The 19,909-nt window shown below is 46.5% G+C and overlaps 1 protein-coding gene across 2 annotated transcripts; it reads left to right on the forward strand.

Annotated features, from left to right (window-relative positions):
• Positions 1-4,222: 4,222 nt before the first annotated feature.
• On the forward strand, positions 4,223-15,574 carry Nudt7 (nudix hydrolase 7). 2 transcript variants are annotated; one of them, XM_005318449.5, is made up of 4 exons: positions 4,223-4,378; positions 6,443-6,596; positions 10,964-11,122; positions 14,453-15,574. In XM_005318449.5, the coding sequence occupies exons 1-4, from the start codon at positions 4,344-4,346 to the stop codon at positions 14,813-14,815; spliced, it is 711 nt and encodes a 236-aa protein (XP_005318506.1). In that variant the 5' UTR covers positions 4,223-4,343; the 3' UTR covers positions 14,816-15,574. The 2 variants fall into 2 exon arrangements, with proteins under 2 accessions (XP_005318506.1, XP_005318508.1); XM_005318451.5 differs by lacking the exon at positions 10,964-11,122.
• Positions 15,575-19,909: the final 4,335 nt, after the last annotated feature.

Here is a 19,909-nt window from a genome sequence, read left to right on the forward strand (position 1 = left end):
ATCAGAAAGCATGCTGAACTAAACTCTTTCTTTCTTTTCTTTTCTTTTCTTTTTTTTTTTTTTTTGTACTGGGGATTGAACTCAGGGGCACTCCACCACTGAGCCACATCCCCAGCTCTATTTTGTATTTTATTTAGAGACAGGGTCTCGTTGACTTGCTTAGTACCTTGTTGTTGCTGAGGCTGGCTCTGAACTAGATCCTCCTGTCTGTCAGCCTCCAGAGCCGCTGGGATTACGGGTGTTCACCACCTAACCCAGTAGGTCTTTCCTTTTTAACAGTATTTTAATAAAAAACAAAATGTCACATTATGTGGAATTCTGCTGCTCCATCCCACTTGCTGTAAAACAATCCAGTCGATACCCTCAGAACCTCTTTGATGTGACCTGCCCATATTGCCAGCTCCCCAGACCAGAAAGAAAGATGGTTCCCATGGTACCAGGACTGGTACCTCCTGGCCCTTTGTGGCCATTCTGTCTTCTTCTCTCTAGGGTCGCCATATCACCAAGTATCAGAAGCAGGTGGCCTTATCATCTGTGCAACTCTGAAACCACTGTCTTCTATCTTTACATCAGAGTCACCCAGAAGCTTGCTTCAAAATGCATGCTCCTGCGTGAATTTCCAACTAGAGGTAAGAACCTGCAAGGTGAGGTTTGGGGAATTGGGTTGTGCAGACAACAGCCTGTCCCCAGATGATTTTGACACTGAAGACCCCTGAATTATTTGTAGAGAAATTTCTATTTAACTCAGTCCTTGAAGATGTCCCTCTACTTCCTCTTTTGGGGGGTGAAGTGGGGGCGGGGCTGTGTCCCCTGGACTATTCTTGATTTAGGAGGTGGAGTAAGAGCTGCTGGGCTGGGGTGGAGTGGGGTTGAGCTGGCAGGAGTAAGAGGGGGAAGTCCCTTCTTTATCAGATGCTCAACCCTGCACCTATAAACATGATGCAGCACTCTTGTTTGTTTTTGGGTACCAGGGATATGCTTTACCACTGAGGCACATCCCCAACCCTGTTATATATTTTATTTAGAGACAGGGTCTCTCCGAGTTGCTTAGGCTTTCGCTAAAATTGCTGAGGCTGGCTTTGAACTCCACAACCCTCCTGCCTGAGCCTCCTGAGTGGCTGGGATTACAGGCACCTGCCTCTGCACCAGGCTGATATAGCACTCTTGGATGCAAGTCTTAATCTGAAAACCTTTCCTCCAAGAGCTTTTAGAGGACCTCCTGAAAACTGAGGGAGGGAGTGGGGGAAACTCACATTTTCCTTTTCTTCTTTTTAAATTTTATGTATTTATTATGGTACTGGGGATGGATCCCAGGGCCTCATGCATGCTAGGCAAGTGCTTTTCCACTGAGCCACATCCCCAGCCCTTTTTTGGTTTGAGACAGGGTTGCCCAAGCTGGTCTTGAACTTGGGATCCTCCTGCCTCAGGCTCCAGAGAAACTCACATTTCTTGAGTGTTGTTTTCCCAGGAACATTAATTAATTAACATTAACTAATTCCCTTGCTGAGGGCCATTAACAAGTAGGAATGACGCATCGAAATTTCCTTGCCAAGGTACCCCATGCTGCTTAGAGGACATTCGATGGGACATTGCATGCATGCTTTAATAAGGTGACCTTGCTCAAGGACCAAGGCGGATCCGGGATTAGAGCTGATCAGGTTTGAGGAAGTAACCAGCTCCTTGAGTTTAAGGCGTTGCCAGTTTAAGATAATGGGTTTTAGGGAAGTTAGAGATTGAAGATTATTGCTGGGATTAGGGTGTTCCTGCTGCTTGTTCCCATTGAGTTCTCGTGAGATTAAAATGGGATTTGGAGATAGCCTCGTGGAGTAGGTGGATTGTGCGGGAGACGGCAGAACGCGATTGCCCCTGGACCTGTGTGGAGGCGGTGTGAGAGCGGGAATAAAGAACTGCTGTTTGAACCTAGGAAGGTGTGTGGTGGCTCGTGATTCTGGTGCCAAGCTGAGACCTTGGCATTCCCTGCCCACACCCAGGCGAAGGTACCTGCTTCAGTTGCTCCACACTCCTGAGGGCACCCAGGTCCCCTTTCCTAGAGTAGAGCCTCTACCTGACCTTACAGCTCTCTGGAGTGTGGACTGCAGCTTTCTTCCCCAGACAGCCTCTGCTCCTCAGAGCTGACTGATATTCTCTCCTTCTCCCAGCCCACACCCTCAAGTGCTACTCAAATTCAGGATCCAGTTGGGAGGTGCACAGACAAGGTTCACCCTGGAGCCTGGAATGTGCTCCCTGAGAGGCCTTTACCAACTGGGTGTTGGCTGTGCGGCAGCCTGACCTGCTTAGAACACGGCTTCTCTTCATCGCAGCCTCTAGAATTACATTATTACCCACAGATCTGTGCAAAGCAGAGACATTTCTCCTAATATACTGTCAGTTTTCCTGGAAGTTCTGTTGTCTTGTAGGAGCCGACTCACAGGCCGTCTATCAAGATCATATTTCTCCTTGTGACGCCCCTGTGCTATGGCTTCCAGTCTCATCAAAGCAGTGAAAGCTAATTTTACAGCAGTATTTCTGAACGTGAAAGAAGGAACCATGCATATAGCTTTGGCCACCCGAGGCAATTCGGGGGCTGCATTTTGCATGAAGGCCAACCAGACCCCTTCAACACTCTGACTTTTGGGTGCTGAGAATATGGGGGCTTTTCAGAAAGTTTAGCAGCATTTTTTTTTTCTGGTTTCTTGGGCCCAGATTTTCAGAAAAGCCCCCCCCACACACACACACCCAGTGTCTCCCACTGCCAACCCATCTTCTGCTGCCACAGAGATCTTCCTACAACCAAGATTTCTTCTTCCTTTTTCTTTAGAAAGAAGGTAGATCTCCCTCTGGTTCCAAGGACTTTTCATCTATGTCCAGGGCTCCGCTCAGTAGGACATCCATTTTGTCCCAGCCACGCTGACCAACGGGCCCCTTCGAATAGGACTCCCTGAACTCACCCAGGCTTGACTTCTGCTGTTCCCTGCTGTCTTTCCCACCTGGGCCTCTTGAAATCCCACCTAACTCTCAAACTCCACACCCTGAGGCCCAGGTAGAGATCACTGGATGGGATCAACACCTGGCTTCATCATTTACTTGCTGTGTGACTATGGGAAAGGCACTCTCACTCTGAGCTTTAGTTTGTTCATGTTCAAAAATGAGGACTGAGTCAAAGGATGTCTAAAGAAGAGAAGACCAAGTCCCCAAACAGTTTTCACCTTCCAACTCAATCCTCTGAACCATTGTTCCCTCCCTTCTCACCCAGAGCCAAGAACACACTGAATTACCAGAGCTGAGAGTGTTTGTTGTCACCCCACTACACTTGGAGACTTTAGAGGTCAAGGGCTGATGCCTCATGCCTGGCCCTTAGGAGCCACTTGGATGAGGAGTTAGTGTGTCTCCTTCTTCACAGTGAGACCTACACAGGGTCATTGCTTCAGTGTGGTGGTGTGGAAATAAAGATGCTCAGAGCTCAGAATGAACCAGAACTGTAGGGTCTTAAGCATGGTACAATTTGTCTCCTACTCTGGAAAGGAAGGACAGACGGTGTGATGTCTCTACAGAGACCACCCTACCTCAGGGGGCTGCTCAGAGGATTCAGTGCACTACTGTGGGTAAAGCCCACCATCAGTATTTTTGGGAGGTCAAGAGCTTTTGGTTTGGACCCTCCCCAGCCTTGGCCATGACTCCCCTGGTGAAACCTCTGAATGCCGGTTCATCGGTTTTGAAAGCATTAGGAACTGTGGCCCTACTGTCTCCTGACCCAGGGGCGCAGTGTGACTTTCACACCTCCTAAGCACTTTCATTTTTATAGACAGCTTTTTCCATAAAATAATAATACACGAATTATATTTTAGGATGCATTGGTATAAAGATGAGTATAATCCTGGCTGTGTTCATTCTTATATGTTGCTTATTATTCCGCTCATTTTCTTCCTGCTGTTAAAAAAACAAAACAAAACAAAAAAACGGTGGCCCCAGACACTAAAGCCACAGATCCTGATGCGAGTGTCAGAATCCTCTCACCTCACCCGCACTGTTTTCATTTTTTTCAAACGTCTTTGCAGTTCTCAATGTCATGCTTTCTAAAGTGCCTCTCCCTTTTCAAGCAGAAGCTGCTCTGAGTGATTAGGAAGGCCCGCCCCTGAACCCTGCCAGCCCCGCCCCAGCCCCGCCCCAGCCCCGCCCCTGGCTGCAGGCCCCGCCCAATCTTGCCACGGCCCCAGGTCTAGACCCGCCTCTTCCGCTAAGCTCCGCCCCCCAGAGCCTGCCTAGGCCAAGGCCGCTCTGCGCATGCGGGTTCGGGCGGATCCCTGCCGGGGAGTCTCCAACTGGAAACAAACCTTCTCAGGACCATGTCGCGGCCTTGTCAGCTTCAGGAGACCGGCAGGTAAACTGCTCCTGGCCTTGTCACCCTAGCTACGCTCGCAGGCCTCCTCGATTGTCCCGGGCGCCTCCCAGGCCTTTAGCTGGCCGTTGTCCTTGCACCTGGGCAGTGCACAGCCCCAGGACGCTCCACCTTCCCCTCCAGGAGCTGACAGGCCTCAGCCAGCGTGATTCACACAGGCGTAGGTTTGCTCCTGGTGGCGGGGACAGAGCGCTTTCCCCTTCGCAGCCGGCTTCTCTCTTCTGCCAGCCGCGTCTCTGCAACTAGACCTCAGGTCCTCTGATGACCTCAGGTTCCCTGATGGCTAGTCCCTTAGTGACCTAGTGGCTATTCCCTAGTGTCGCTGAATCTGGACGCAATCAGGTTCTCACCTGGGGGCTGCTGCGAGGATTCTGTGAGAAAAGAGTGGGGAGCTCCTGCTGCCAGCCCTGCCCAGAGCTGCTGTTGGTGCTTTCCTGGTGATTATTCCAAGGGCCAGCCCTACAGTGGACAGACATGTTTTTGCAGTCTTTTACCTCTACTGATTCCACTGGTCAGTTCTGGGGGCTTCTTAAGAGCTGTCCTTGGAAAGGTCCTTCCCCACTCCGTACTGTCCCCTTTCGTTTTCTGGACAGAGTCCTATTTGCAGGGGACACTCTGAAGTCCTTTGCCAGTGATTGTTTTGAGGACGTTGGTCGTTTTTTCAATCGATGGTGTTGCCCAACCACATTAGTGAGCACCCTGCCACATAAAAAGAAGCAAACAACTTTTTTTTCTGATGATGATGACATTGGTTACCAATCATAGAGCAGCAGCTGAGTGCCAGCCTCAGTATGTGAATGTCACTTAATCCTCATAAGTACACTCAAGCATGTCACAGATCACAGCAAGGGTTAGAGAGGTTATTTCTGTACCCTTATTAAACCAGTTCTGGCTAACTTAGACATCTGATTTTACTCACTATGTAATACAGCCTTCCTACACAAAATTAAAACCAGTGTGTTCATTTTCTAGGGCTACCATAACAAAGTACAGCAAACCAGGTAGATTAAAACAACAATTTATTCTCTAGTTCTGATGTCTAGAAGTCCAAAATCAAGGTGTTGACAGAGCCACACTCCCTCTGAAATCTCTGGGGCGTACCTCCTTGCCTTTTCCAGCACCTGGGGGCTTCTGGCATACCTTGGCTTGTAATGGCATATTTCCAGTCCCTGTGTCCATCTTCACAGGACTTCCCTGTGTGCACCTATCTCTCCATGTTGTCTCCTCTTCCTTACAGGCGTAAAGTCACCAGGGGGATTGTATCATAAGACCCTTTGCTAGTTATATCGGCAAAGATCTTATTTCTGAATAAAGTAATATTCTGAGTGCATATGAATTTGGGGGGAACAGTATTCAACCCAATACATAAAAAGGACTTGTCAAAAGGACCAAAACAAATCCCCATGAAAAGGGCACCATTTGTGCTTTTATCCAGACACGAGTTCATTGTCAGGGGATGGTTCTCAGCATACGTTCCCCTATTCTGCAGCAGCATCTGCAACACCATTTCTTGGGAGTTTATTAAAATGCTAATTCTCAGGCCTCACTCCAAAGTTACTGAGTTATCAGTAGGAGTAGACCCAGCAGACTGTGTTGTGAGCAGCCTTCTAGGTGATTCTATAGCTTCTCAGTTGAGAGGCACCGTTATAAGACATAGGGTCTGGTACCTTGACATAAGGGCCAGGAAACAGAAAATGATCTAACCTTATAATGACCTTCTTAGTGAGCTTATCTTGTCTGAATATAATTATGGATTTCAAAGTTCAACTTCTGCATTATTGAAAAAAACATTTTACCATTCTTTAATTTTAGATTTTTCAAAGTAAACTCATGTACGTAACTCTGTGCTTAGTGGTTTTTTGCTTCATTCAATCTTACCAAAAATCATGCTATTGAAATACTAGTATTTCTGCCACATTGTTGACAAATCCCCTGAGACTCAGAAATGGTAAACTCCAAGGCACACAAAAGGAGAAATATAGGCAGGACTGAAAAATTTCTGCCATAACTCTGGTTACTGAAATGTTTGGTTTGTTTTCATTTCAGAAACAATTTGATAGATGATGCGAAAGCCCGTTTGAAAAAGCTTGATGTTGGGACCAAATATGATCACTTATCGTTTCACAAATACTCCATCCTTTTGCCATTATTGGTTAAAGAAGGAAAACTTCACCTGCTCTTCACCCGCCGGTCGGAGAAGGTAAGTGAACAAGAGGCTGTTGCCATCATCTCAGGATGTCTGAAAACAGCATCAAGTTTTGTGACTTGTGCACAGTTTGAGGCCTTGATTCTCCAATGAACTTTCAAAATCATGATGTTGGGAGGGTATAAGAAGCTACAGGATGGGGCTTGGGGGAGGGGGAGGTTTCGGAAAGAAAAATAAGGAATTTAGCCAGCATTTAATTTAAAATATTTTTGACTAGGGTTATCCTAGTCGTGGTGCATTGACAGTGTGGGCCAGATGACTCTGTTGGGGACCTGTCCTATGCACCATGGGATGTCAGGCATCATCCTTGACCTCTGCTCTCTTGATGCCAGTAGCACACACACTTCTGTGGTAGCCACAATTGCCTCTAGACCTTGCCTGTGCCTCCCTGGAAGGGATGTTGGGGAGGGATAAAATTACCCCTGCCAAGAACCACTGCTTTAGGCTGAGCTCACCCCAGGGATGATGTGAAATATTGGAACGTGCAAGTTAGCAGCCGCGGCCCTAAAGCCAGCTAGCTGCCCACATGGAGGGCAAGCTCTCTCCTGGCCCGTGGTATGACTTTGTCCTAGTTCCTTACCCTCTCTGTGCTTCTCTCTCTTCACTGTAGAATGAGGTCAACATATTAATACCTCCTTCGAGGGGCTGCTGTGAGGGTTTCACGGGGTAACAATTGCAAAGCACCTAAAACAGCTCTGGCACTTGGCAAGAATTCCGTAGTTACAGCTGTCATTGTGTCAAGTGGCAGACATGGCCTGAAATTTAAGATAAATGATTTCACTTGAAAGGAAGATTGGTTTGGGAATAGGGTTTCTGGCTTACCCCTGCATCCCTGGGTGCTGTCATCCTGCCTTGCTGTTGGGGGAGGAAGAATTGGGGAAATGGAAATTTCAAGATTATCCAAGTACAAAAAGAAATGGACCATGGTATAACTGGGCTTTTTAAACAGAATGATGGAAAGTATTTTGTTAGAAAAGAAAGCAGAGCTGAGGTTGTCTACTGCACACCTGTGGACTTGGAAGGAGACACATGTGGATTCTTTCTGGTCTGGGCCAGACATTAATGACACAAACACACAGCAGTAAAAATCCTGAGGTTCCTGAGGGAGGGGCTTCACGGGGATCTGTTCCCAGGTCTGCCGGTAAGCACAGGCCTGGCACTTAAATCTATTGTTTGAATTACCAGACAGACAATAACGTAGAAGATCTAGGTAAGACCAAACCCTCAAGCTGGTAGGTCTCCTGTTGCATTCAGAGGAGTTCTGCCTTTGTATGGGAGCCCAGGGCAAGCCTTAAAAAAAAAAAAGAAAGAAAGAAACCCACATTTTCAAGTCCTTCCTGCTGATAAACTGGGAGCACCACAGGTGTGGCTCCCATAGCCACCTCCTCACACATGCTGTCATCGGGGCTCCTTCTGAGAGCAGGGAAGGGAAGGCTGATGGGCGTGGTCCTGCCATGTGACCTCACTCCACCCACCCAAGAGGTCTCAGAGTGCACAAGAAATAGACCTCTGGTTACAGCACCTTGAAAAAAGCGATTTACGGTCATTATATTTAACTCCAAGGCAGCTGGTGACAGGGGCACACTAAAATCTGTATTCTAAACTAAAATTAAAGGTTTATATCATAACATTTGTCGGGATAAAGTAATGCTGTCCCGACACCCCTTCTCAAGACCATTAGAACAATGAGGTCGCTGTGGTGAGTGAGCAGGCAAATTGGCAAATAAGATCAGGCTGCTTCAGCTCCAGAATTCATTTTGTTTTTTATGTGGACCTGATTTTAAGTGTATGTTGAAAGCATCTCAAAAAGATCTCAGAGCATACCAGCTCAACTCAAGTGGCTTTGTATGCCTATTCCAATTAATAGGGAGTAAAGACCTTTTGAGATCTGTGCTAACTCTACCCTTAAGAAAATTTTATGCTGTTTTGAAATTCCAGATGCCTTTCTAAAGCTGACTCTTCACAAACTGGCTTTGCTAAAAAGGACTCTCAAAACAGAAGCTCTCAATCTCTTCTTCTGTAATACTATAAAACTTTTATTAAACAAAACCTTATGAAATTCTACTCAGAAGCCGACTAAAGTTTCAGCCCAGTTTCCTAAGACTTCAGTCTCTGTGTTGTTCTTGAATTTTCTCTTGCCTGTTTCGAGCCCCAGAGAGCTGGGAAGGAAGGTGGGAGGGAGGTGGGGGAAGGGGATAATGCAGAGCAGAGCCCTGAAGCCCTGAAGCAGCGGCATCGTTGCCCCAGGCTCTGAGAGGAGTCTGGTGGACAAGATGGACCCCAAAAAGGAGAAAAGGAAAACACAGAGGGCAACAGCCATCCCGGAGGTCTTCTGGCATGCCAGAGCTGTGCCCACTCGGCTGCCCCCTTTTCCCTTCCCCACGACACACTGGGCAGTTTGCAGTCTCCTTTTAGGGGTGAATCCTGGGGTAGGAACTGCTCCAAGCTGCAGGGCGAGTGGGAGGGCACACATCCAAGTCAAGTGGACGGATGATCGGAGGCCTCTTCCCCATCCTCCAGGAGTCGTCTCCTGGGATCACAGTTATGTGACTCCAGGGAGCCGGGAAGCTCCGGCAATGAAGGCCTCACAGGGCATCTCTTGCCCAGGCAGCCAGGTAACGCCTACGGTCAGACTGAAGTAGATTTAATTTCAACACATGAATCTTCAGGGGACCCAGGCATTCAGACCACAGCAGGCGTTGTGTTTGATCTTATGCAGCCTCATCAGCCCCAGCGCTAAGGATGCCACCATGAGCCCTGGGCGGAGCTCCTAACCCTGGAGAGACTTTAGGGTTGCTCATGGTGAAGTCGCTAGCACAGGCGGGACCCTGTGGCACATACTTCAACCACGTCACCATCACACGGTTCTGGGAAGGGCAGACAGTTGAGATGAGGCCAGGAGTCTTGCTGAGCTGAGGTCTCGTCGACAGTTCAGTGGAGAGGACACTGGGCACTGCATGGGGTGGGCATAAGGGAAATGAGGGCCAGTTTGCTGGGAATTTGGATCCTCCAGAATCGAGAAGGGTGGAAGGATTGTGCCTCTCTCCCTGCTCAGGACTTGAGAGAAATCATTTGAGACAGATGAGAAAGAGGGATATATTTAGGATGCCACAGATGGAGACATACTCTCTTCTCAAATTCTCCTGAGGTGGAGAAGGAATGGAATTGGGGATGGGGTGGAAGGGGCAATAGAGGGCCAGGAGGGACCCCTGTTCTTTTACAAGATACACAGAGATGCTGCCACAGGTTTCTGTTAATGACTCCAGTGACCGTATTTTCTGTATCCTAATAAGCTCTTGATGAATTGAAGGTGTGCTAATTAAGAACCCAGGTGCTAGAATTAAACCTTGATTTACATTCCAGCTCGTTGTGTGAACCTTGTCAGGTTGTGGAACCTCTTTGAGCCCTAGTTCCCCTGTGTGTCCGTCCATGAATAGATGCGTGAACAGAGTGAAACACATGTGCATAGTCGTTGCGCCAAGGGAGAGGCAAAAAAGCCACATGGGACTCCATTCACATAGAACATCCCAACTGGAGAGACCCAGAGACAGACAGTTGGTGGGTGTTGGGGTAAGAGGTGATCACCTCTTAACAGGTAGTGGATTTCTTTTGGGGGTGATGACAATATTCTGAAATTAGATAGCGGGTGGTTGTACAACACTGGCAATACATTAACTATCACCGAGCTATTCCCTTTTTTGCGGGGTGGGGAACCAGGGATCTAACTCAGGGGCACTCAACTACTGAGCCACATCCCCAGCCCTATCTTGTATTTTATTTTAGAGACAGGGTCTCACTGAGTTGCTTAGCGCCTCTCTTTTGCTGAGGCTGGCTTTGAACTCACGATCCTCCTGTCTCAGCCTCTTGAGCCTCTGAGATTACAGGCATGCTCCACGCACCCAGGAGCTGTTCCCTTTTAAATGCTTTAATTTTTTATTATGTGACCTTATTCAAAATACTTTTAAAAAAGAGTGGTTTATAGAGCTGAGGATCCAGGGAGGAAAGTCCTTGTTGCCTGACACGCGGTGAGCCCCTTAAAGGACTTGGCAAAGTGCTCCGTGAGTAATTTTGCCCTTTATAAAATTATCCTTCCTTTCAGCCTTTCTCCATCAACGTCAATCTGTTTGTGTAGGTGGTATCTTTTGGGAACAGGTAGAGAAAAATTAGCTGTGAGGGGAATTCTTTAGAATTTCTTTTTCTTTGTTTAAGGATTCAAAGAAACACTTTGCATGCTTTTTCTTGCTCACCATCTAATGCCCCCCGGCTAGGGATGGTGGGCAGAAGCTGGGTAGGCATCTGCTGAGTGAGGGAATGGTGCCACCCTGAGATCCACACGTCACCTCTGTTCTCTCCATGCCTAGCTAAGAAGGTCACCTGGAGAAGTTTGCTTCCCTGGTGGAAAGAGGGATCCCACGGACCAGGATGACATAGCCACAGCTCTGCGGGAAGCGCAGGAGGAGGTGGGGCTGCGTCCTCAGCAAGTGGAGGTCATCAGCCGCCTGGTGCCTTATCTGTTTGAAGTAAGGATTCTCGTCCCCCTCCCGGGTGCCCAGGGGATCTGCCGCCTCAGGATCCCACACTCACTCCACCAAGTGTGACCCCAAAGAGTGCTGCCCAAGAGTTCACAGCCTGGGTTCTTGGGTGGACTTTGTCATTTGTGAGCCCAGTGGCCCCAAGCCAACCCTTCTTTCCCTCCCCAGAAGTGAAAGGGTTGAGCTTCATCAGTGAGTTTCAGACCAGGTGCTGTGGATGCTTCAGAATTATTTCATTAGCATTCAGTTCATATTTACTTTGTTCCAGGATACATTTATTTGGAGAATTTGCTTTAAAAAAAATACTCCAGTGTGCTATGTAACAAATATTATCCCCAAGGAAACCAGGGCATTACCTTTACCCTATGGGTACTTGTTTTTGCAATTGAGCAGAGCCCTGAGCTGGCAAGTTGTGGGAAACTCCTCTTTGTAACTGTATTTTTGTGTGACTCAGGATCTCCTTGATAGTATAAGCTAACACAGCATAGACAAAACCAAAAGGAATTCATCTTACATCACTGTAGGCCATCTGTCACAACTAAAGAGTCAGTGTTAGTACACGATGGCTAACTCAGTCCACATTTCATTTGCCATTTGCTAGCTTCTCCTGCTGTCTCTGGTCTGTGGAGGGTCTCATCTGAGATACCACATTGGATTTGGTTTTCACGTCTCCTTGGTCCTCTGGTCCATGAGGATTTTTCAGACTTATGACTTTTTTGAGGTGCACTGGTCAAGTATTTTTGTAAACCATCTGATGTTTTTCTCATGGTTGAACTGGGGTCATGGTTTGGGGGAGGACACTGCAGCGGTCAGGTGCCCTCACCCCAAGATAACAGACGTAGCTTTAAGGTTTTTTGTATTTGATATATTGAGCTTCCAGGTATATTTTTATTTCGAAGGAATGATCCCATTCTGCTTAACCACTAAAAAGCCAGTGGCTTAGTTTGGCTTTTGTTTTCCATTTGGCTTCAAGTCTGGGTGGAGTAGTGTTGTGAAGGTCAGTGATTCTGAGACTTTCTCTTATATTAAGCCCATTTGAAAACAGGAGGGTTAAGGTTGTCACTCAGAAGAGGTTAGACTGGAAGAAGCTCGTGGCTGCCCAATAACTGCATGCACGGTCGTGTGTGTGTGTGTGTGTGTGTGTGTGTGTGTGTGTGTCTGGGGAGGGGTGTGGGGGGTGGGGGAGGGCAGTTTACATGGGATTAGATAAGAAATGTGTAATTTACTCCAGTTGTGTCACCCTCCCTCCCTCCCTCCCTTCCTTCCTTCTTTTTTCAATAGTGTTTTCTACTGGGTACTCTTTTTCAGTTGATTTTTGCAAATCCCCTAGCACATTTTAGGGATTTATTTCAGAACACTGTTGACACATTGAGACATAATGTTTAAGAGGTCCCCACGTGAGAGCAGCTTCACTTCAAGGCCCTTGGGAGCTACTGGGTTCACATGCATGGTTGGTGGGGCAGTGTTCACTTCTTGGGAGACGATGGGTTTACAGGTGAAAGGTTTGTGGGGGCTCCCATTCTGGAGGTCTCGGTGGAGGACCTTTCTTTGGGCCTGTGGCAAGGTGGGACATCAAGGCAGGGTGCAAATGTTAGACAAGTACTTGCTTTCTGGCAGCAGGGGAGTGAACAGAGGAAGGTGGAAGAGACAGAGAGCCGCAACCCCTTCGATGCCCCCAATGACCTAACTTCCCCTTAAAGCTTCAGCCACCTCCTGGTAGCACCAGTGGCTGAGGCCCAAGCCTTCCACCCAGGCCTCTGGGACTCATTGCAGACCCAGACCAGCACAGGACTATGTGGAGTCTTCAGAGTATTTCCAAAATGTCTCCATTGAGAAATTGGGATGAACAAAGGCTGTAAAGAAAGGTGTTGGGTGTGAACGTGCTGGGGCATGTTGTTGTGTGTTTTGGCCCTTTCTAACTCTAAGCTGTATCACAAGAAACCCCATTTATCGGTCACTTATGAGCATAATATGCTTTGGTGGGTTTTTGTTTGTTTGATTTTGTTTTTTAGTACCAGGGATTGAACCCAAGGGTGCTTAGCCACTGAGCCACATCCCAGCTATTTTTTATTTTTTATTTTGAGACAAGGTCTTACCAAGTTCTTTAGGGTCTCACTAAATTGCTCTGCCTGGCTTTGAACTTGAGTTCCTCCTGCTGCAGTCTCCCAAGCAGCTGGGATTACAAGTGTGGACCACTACACCTGGCTCAATGGTTTTTAAACTGGAGTGATCTGGAGCAATCTCCTCCCATCCTAGGGACATTTGGGGATGGCTGGGGATATCTTGGGATGTCACAACCGGAGTGGGTGCTGCTGGTTTCCCCCTCCCCTCCCTCTCCCAGGCAGGCTGTGGCCCTCTGGCCCTCTTACCAGCTCCTATACCCAACTTAGTCCTGGCCTCAAGATTCCCAGGACGGAGCATCTTTCACCAAACAGAACTCATTCATTTGCAAGCACTTGTGGATATAAATAGAAATCCCCCCACCATAATATAAATATGTATGTTATGAAAAAGTAATTTATATGTCATTATATATAAAATTATATCTTATATGAGATATATAATTATATATCTTATATACATAATTATATATCAGATATATAATTATATATCTGATATATAATTATATATCATATATATAATTATATATCTTATATAATTCCCCATAAATGGAAATATGCCATAACTAATATGTCACTTTTCTGTTGATGAGAGAGAATACCTTAGTCTTTACTGTGAGGGAAAGGTATTTACACATTCTTTGCTTCATAGTATTCTAGCATATGGCTATAACCACAATTCATCTAATGTAAATATCCAAGAACTGAATGAAGACCAGCAACTCTAGAGACCAAGGCTGTTGCAAGTAATACTTCTGCTTCGTTCATGCATCTTTTCCTGCTGAGAGGAATTTATGATGCAGATACACTCACACACATCCCTAAGCCACAGGGATGTTTTTGTAAGTGTCGTTTTTACACTATTCTAAACAGAAGGCACCAGTTTTCATACCAGTTTATGTTCATGACACATAATGTTTTCAGAGTCATCTCACAGTTGCCTCCTCAGGTCCGGCAGACATCTCCCATTAAGTGAGGGACTATGTGGAGTCTTAAGGGTATTTCCAAAATAACTCCATTGAGAAATTGAGATGAACAAAGACTGTCAGTTTGCTTCTAGAGCAAATTCTTCCCCCTTCACTACCCACCTTTGTAATTGATGCCCTTGGCTTACCTAACATAGAAGTGGCAAAGAGTTTGACATTTGAAACAATATCACTGCCCTTCTTAATTGATGTATTTTATTTTCTGCTTTTAGAAAGATACATTGGTAACCCCAGTAGTGGGTTTTATAGACCACAACTTCCAGGCCCAGCCTAATCCTGATGAAGTCAAAGATGTGTTCCTGGTGCCGCTGGACTACTTCCTGTATCCGAAGGTCCACTCCCAGAATTACGTCACTCACTTTGGACATGGTTTTGTTTTTCATTGCTTTGAGTACACAAATCCTGAAGATGGGTTGACTTACACAATCAGGGGCATGACTGCAAAACTTGCTCTATTGGTTGCCTTAATTATTTTGGGGGAAAAACCTAACTTTGAGATAGAATTTAATCTCGATGATGTCATAGCATCTTGTGAAAAGTCCTTCCTTCGTAAATATGCTACAAGCCAGCTGTGACTTACTAGATCAAAATCCAGAAACTAGCCAAAGGTCTCCGGGGTGAGCTTATGCACAGAGCATCAGAAAACACCAGGTATAGGGATCAGATAGATGTGAACGACTTTCCTGCATGTGAAAGTAAAAACCTTGCCTTTTTTCCTAGTTGATTTCTATTGATATCTCTCTGGAAGAGCAGAAGTCTTTCAAGAGTGGAAAGTGTATTTACAGTGTCATTTGATTTCCCCCACAATAGGCTAATGCTTTCTTAAATGCTTAAGAGAGAGGATCTGGCAGATAATAAGCTCTTGATAACATGTGACTATGTGGCATTTATCTTATGTGTAGGGCAGTGTCCTTTTTAGTCTGTTGTTAGATGTGGCTGAAGCTTGGTGGCTGTCAGCACCTGCCCTCCCTTTCCTCCATGGCAGGTGCCCCAGGGGCAGCAGCATTCCCCAGGATCCCTGCCATGAAGTGGGCCTCTGGGATTTCATTGAGGCCAGTATAATGGAGGTGGGCGTTGACCTTGAGGTTGTCTCCAGCTTAAGAGACAAGCCAGTTTCCCTAGGTCCACTCTGTCTCTTCCATGAGCTGTTCTATGGGCTTCTCTGCAACCCAGTCTTCACTGTATAGATAGGAAAATTCCAGGGGCAGTGGCAGAACCAAAAGATGGTCAGAGCTCGATCTTCAAATGACTCTAGAGTAAAGTGATCCTCCCACCCGCACTGATGCTTGCGAAGTGTTCCAGGAGGAAAGAATAAAATTCTATCATCACTCTGCCATTGGAATCTGGGGTACCTTTTTCACATGCTTTCTGTAACCCTAAGTAATATTCTGTAACACTTGAATATTGGCTAAATGATCATTTGCCAAAGCTTAAGGGGTTTGTTACAAATAGCACTTGGCATTCCAGTACGTAGGTTCTGTGGCGTATATACACAGTGCCCTCCGCGGGCCTGGGGGTTTTGCAGATGTTAGCTAAAACAGTTGAAATCCAGAACTCGAGAAGCCAGTACACCTACTGATTGGGAGAGGGAACCATCTATATCTCATGATGAGGAGGGCAGAAAACCTGGTTCCAAACACAAGCCCCAAAGTGAAAGTCAAAAGACAAACATTCTGAACGGACTGCCTTGAGATCCACCACTTCTGTGGGCATCTCCGTGAACCATGCTTTGGAGTCAGCAGGAATGCCTTTGCTTAATCATGACACTGACCGTGTTGCGTGAGGTCAGAGAAGCCGACGACTAAAGCCGCACAACCACAGCTCTGGGGTGGCAGTCTCACGCCTTGCTGAGTGTTACTTAATTTTTAGGAAGCCAAAGCATTTTTAAGTAAGACTTTGCTCTTGCTGAAACTGCGATACCATCAATCTGCCATGCAACTGTCCACAGCTGCTGAGTTTTTATTTTCTGAAAGTTGGCAGAGGCAAACACCCATTCCCCTGCTCTATACCCATAAATGTTTCAACGGCATAAATCTAGCGGCAGCCTTGAAAGCAGATGTTGGGTAGCCACCCCATTAACATTCTGTAACTAGCCCTCCATGCGCAGCCCCAACTGTTTCTGAACAATTACAGAGGCATTTGCAAATGTGTATTTACAGTCTGACAGTGGCATAATTGGCGGGTAGATGGCCGACCTCTCTGGCAATACAGAAAGCCACCCTTCCGAACTGTTTATTTACATGAAGCGCACAGATCCGCCTGGCTTCTGAGAGGAGATGGCCCAGCTGAAGTCTGCAGTCTGAGCGACATTTGTGGACGCCCAGTTTTCAGTGCTGGATACTTAGCAGTGGAGGGATCATCTTTTTAGCAGTGTATTTTATGACATCTATGTTCAGGGCTCTAATTAAGCAACAAATCTGGATCAAATGAGGGAAGTTACTGGCAAGGTGCAGATCTCAGGGACTCTACAAAGCCCCTGAACAAATCAACTCCAAGAAGGACAGCAGTGGGAGCCAATGCAGCTGCTACCTCAAAAAGTAGAGGTCACAGACCTCCTTTTTGCATCCTGCCAATGTCTGTTAGAATTGCCTGATCAGACAGGCAAGCCACAGAAACTCAGTGAACTCAGTGCCGCAGTCCCCAGTTCCTTGGAAAAGACTCCCTGTGGCTTACTGCGGGGTCACCAGCGAGGTTTCCAGTAACCTGGGAGGCCTTTCAAGGGCGAGGGTCAGTGTGGGCTAGCAGACAACCCAAAGCATCTTCTCCTTCTAGTCCTCACTTCTGTGAGTGGATTCTGGGATCCAGATTCTCAGCAGCCCTGAAGTGTTGGTAAAGAGAGCCCTGACCTGGAATCAGGATGCTTAGGTGTGAAAACTAGCTCCAGCATCTCCCATTCTGTGACCTTGAGCAAGTTATCCCTCCTCTGTAGACCTCCATTTCCTCTTTGGTAACTTGTAGGAATGAACTCTCTGTTCTGGCCTCTCGGGGGATTCAATGAGTAACACAGGATCCTTTCACTTAAAGCACTCCCAGGGGCTCAGACGGTGCCTGGGAAATAAGAAGGACGGATTCCTCTTACCTCTTAATTATGGCATTATCGTCACTCTACCACAGCTGCATCATTTTCCCACTAGGGGGTTCTAGAACTTTCTCAGGTCACAGAGCCCTTGGCATCTTGGTAGTTTTTCCAAGGCACATCGAAGTCAAAAGAGACACCTAACAATTTTGTTTATTATGTAGTTAGATCCAAATAACGTAATAAATGTTTATCTCCTACTAACTTGGAAGCCATTTAAAAAGATACACAGAAAGAAAAATACTGTTTTCATTTCAGTCGTAACCACAATTGCTCACTGAAGGGTGTGTGCACCTGCTGGGCTTAGAAGTAAATACGAGAGCTAATAAATACAGTCGTATGGTAAGATAAGCCCACAGAAGAGGGACCCTGGCTCAGATCTGGGACTCAGGGAAAACATCTGGGAGGAGGCAGTGTCTGAATTGAGCCTCGTGAACGAGGAGATGCCACCCTAGTGAGTGGGTGGTGGTGCCAAGCCTGGGATTAAAGTGTATTGAGCTGCAGTTCTGTACCCAGTCCTTCCCTTTATTCCATTTACCCTCATACCAGTTCTCTGTAGTGAGGACTATTGCTGTTCCTATTTTTAGATGGGACAACTAGAAGGTCAGAGAGGTTGACTATTTGCTCATGGTCACCCAGATTGTAAATGGCAGAGCCAGCATCAGAACCCAAATTATGAGTTTCAAAGCCCATGCTCTTTCTCCTCCTTCCACTCATTCCGAGATGAGGCAGAAGGGAGGGTTGAGTTCCCACTTCCCTGGCATCGCCTCAGGTGGAGGGAAAGTAAGGGGGTGAATCCAGTGCACTGGGTGCAGAGTTTATTTTTGCCTTAATCATGTCCTCCGGCCTATTCAGCTGGCATTGAACACATCGAGATGAGTAATTAGCTAGGATGATTTTAATTAAAATGGAACATACCAATTAATAAATGAAGTGCTGGCATACTTGCTAATTTGCCAACTCAGTCATGATACCGGGTCTCCAGTTAAAGATCAGTTGGGAGCCATCCCTCCACCCCTCGGATGAGATGATACGGCTCGAGTTTTGCTGTTTCTCTTTTTCATTTGGTTTCTTGAGAATAACATGAGATCCTGATGAAACTGATGCGTGATCATCACACGGTCCAGTTGTCTTAGCTGTGACATAGTTGTCTTAGCTGTGACATACTTGTGGCCCCCACTGGGGGCGGAGCGTATGCTCCATTCAGAACTCCTGATTGCCATCCCATCCCCACTCACTCCCCTCCCTGTGCAGTCCCACTGCTGAACGTAGCCCAGACTTTGCAAGTTCATCTTCTGTGTACACACCTTCAGCCACCCCTAATTTATACTGTGGACACTCCATTGATCCTTTGCACACCTGTAGTGCACCTGTGTATCCTTTTGTTTGTCCAATATGACCCTGGAAAGGACAGATCCACAGACCATGAGATCCTCAGTCTGACTTCCCCTGGCCTCAGGTGAGTGGATCAGTGGTCAAGGACTGACCCAAAGGTAGCCTTTAATTCGATGACCAATAATCTGTGACTTGTTTGGTCTCACATAAGTGACCTAAGTCTGTAAGATGGTCCCAAAGACTTTGACCTCTACTGGAACATAACGTACGCTTGGGAAATATTTGGAAGTGAGCCCAAGAAGTCAAAGTCTAAAGGTTCGTTGGCCAATAATTGGTGGAATCGTGTCTTGGCTCTGAGCAGCAGTTGCCATGTGAGAGATTCCACCCAATGCAACTGGATGGAGAAGAAATAATTCCTGAAGCAACATAAAGATCCTTTTTCAAGTTCCCATACTCAAGTCTGTAGGTTTTTATTTTATAGCTGTGGACTTGGCGTGGGATTTTCCTTGACTGTGACTTTCCTCTTTCTCCATGTTACATTCTCAGGCCTTTATTCCCTACTGTGCCATGGTCCACAGGCATTTCTGGGTCATTTTTCTTTTCACTTATTATCCATGGGAAACTTTTAAGGTTTCCTCTGATTATTTTCTTCTCACTTAACTCGTGTCTGTTTCTCCACTCTGGGCTGTTTCCATCTCTTTCTTCCAGCCTTGAGCTTGTCTTCTGAATCTGCCACATTTCATGGATCCCAAAAGACGATCTGAGAAATCGCCTACGTTTTTCTTTTTTGACTATAAATCTGTATGGCCTACAATCAGGCTCAAGGATATAGTGAAAATAGGGGGAATGTTTTTGCTAGAACTCTTAACCTGTTGTAAACATGAATCAGTGCATCTTAGTGAATTGAATAAACGGCCCCCAAAAGACACATCCCAACCCTAACCTCAGTACTGGTGAATGTGACCTTTTTTGAAAGTAGGGTCTTTGCAGATGTGGTTAAGGATTTTTAGATGGGATCATCCTGGATGCCGAATGGGCCCTAAATTCAATGACGGGCATCTTTATAAATGGGAGTGTCATGAGGAGCCACTTCAGAAAACACTCTAAGTCTGAATTTAAATCAAAGAGAGCTTTATTGGCCAGGGACTGTCACCCACATGTAGAGACTGAATCTCTGTGGGAGAATGGCAATTTCCCTGTTCATACCTTCATCAGTTAAGGATAAAAACCACAAGCCTTGGGAAGTTCTTAGCATGCG

Source organism: Ictidomys tridecemlineatus, chromosome 15, assembly GCF_052094955.1.
Source record: "Ictidomys tridecemlineatus isolate mIctTri1 chromosome 15, mIctTri1.hap1, whole genome shotgun sequence".
NCBI classification, from domain to species: domain Eukaryota; kingdom Metazoa; phylum Chordata; class Mammalia; order Rodentia; family Sciuridae; genus Ictidomys; species Ictidomys tridecemlineatus.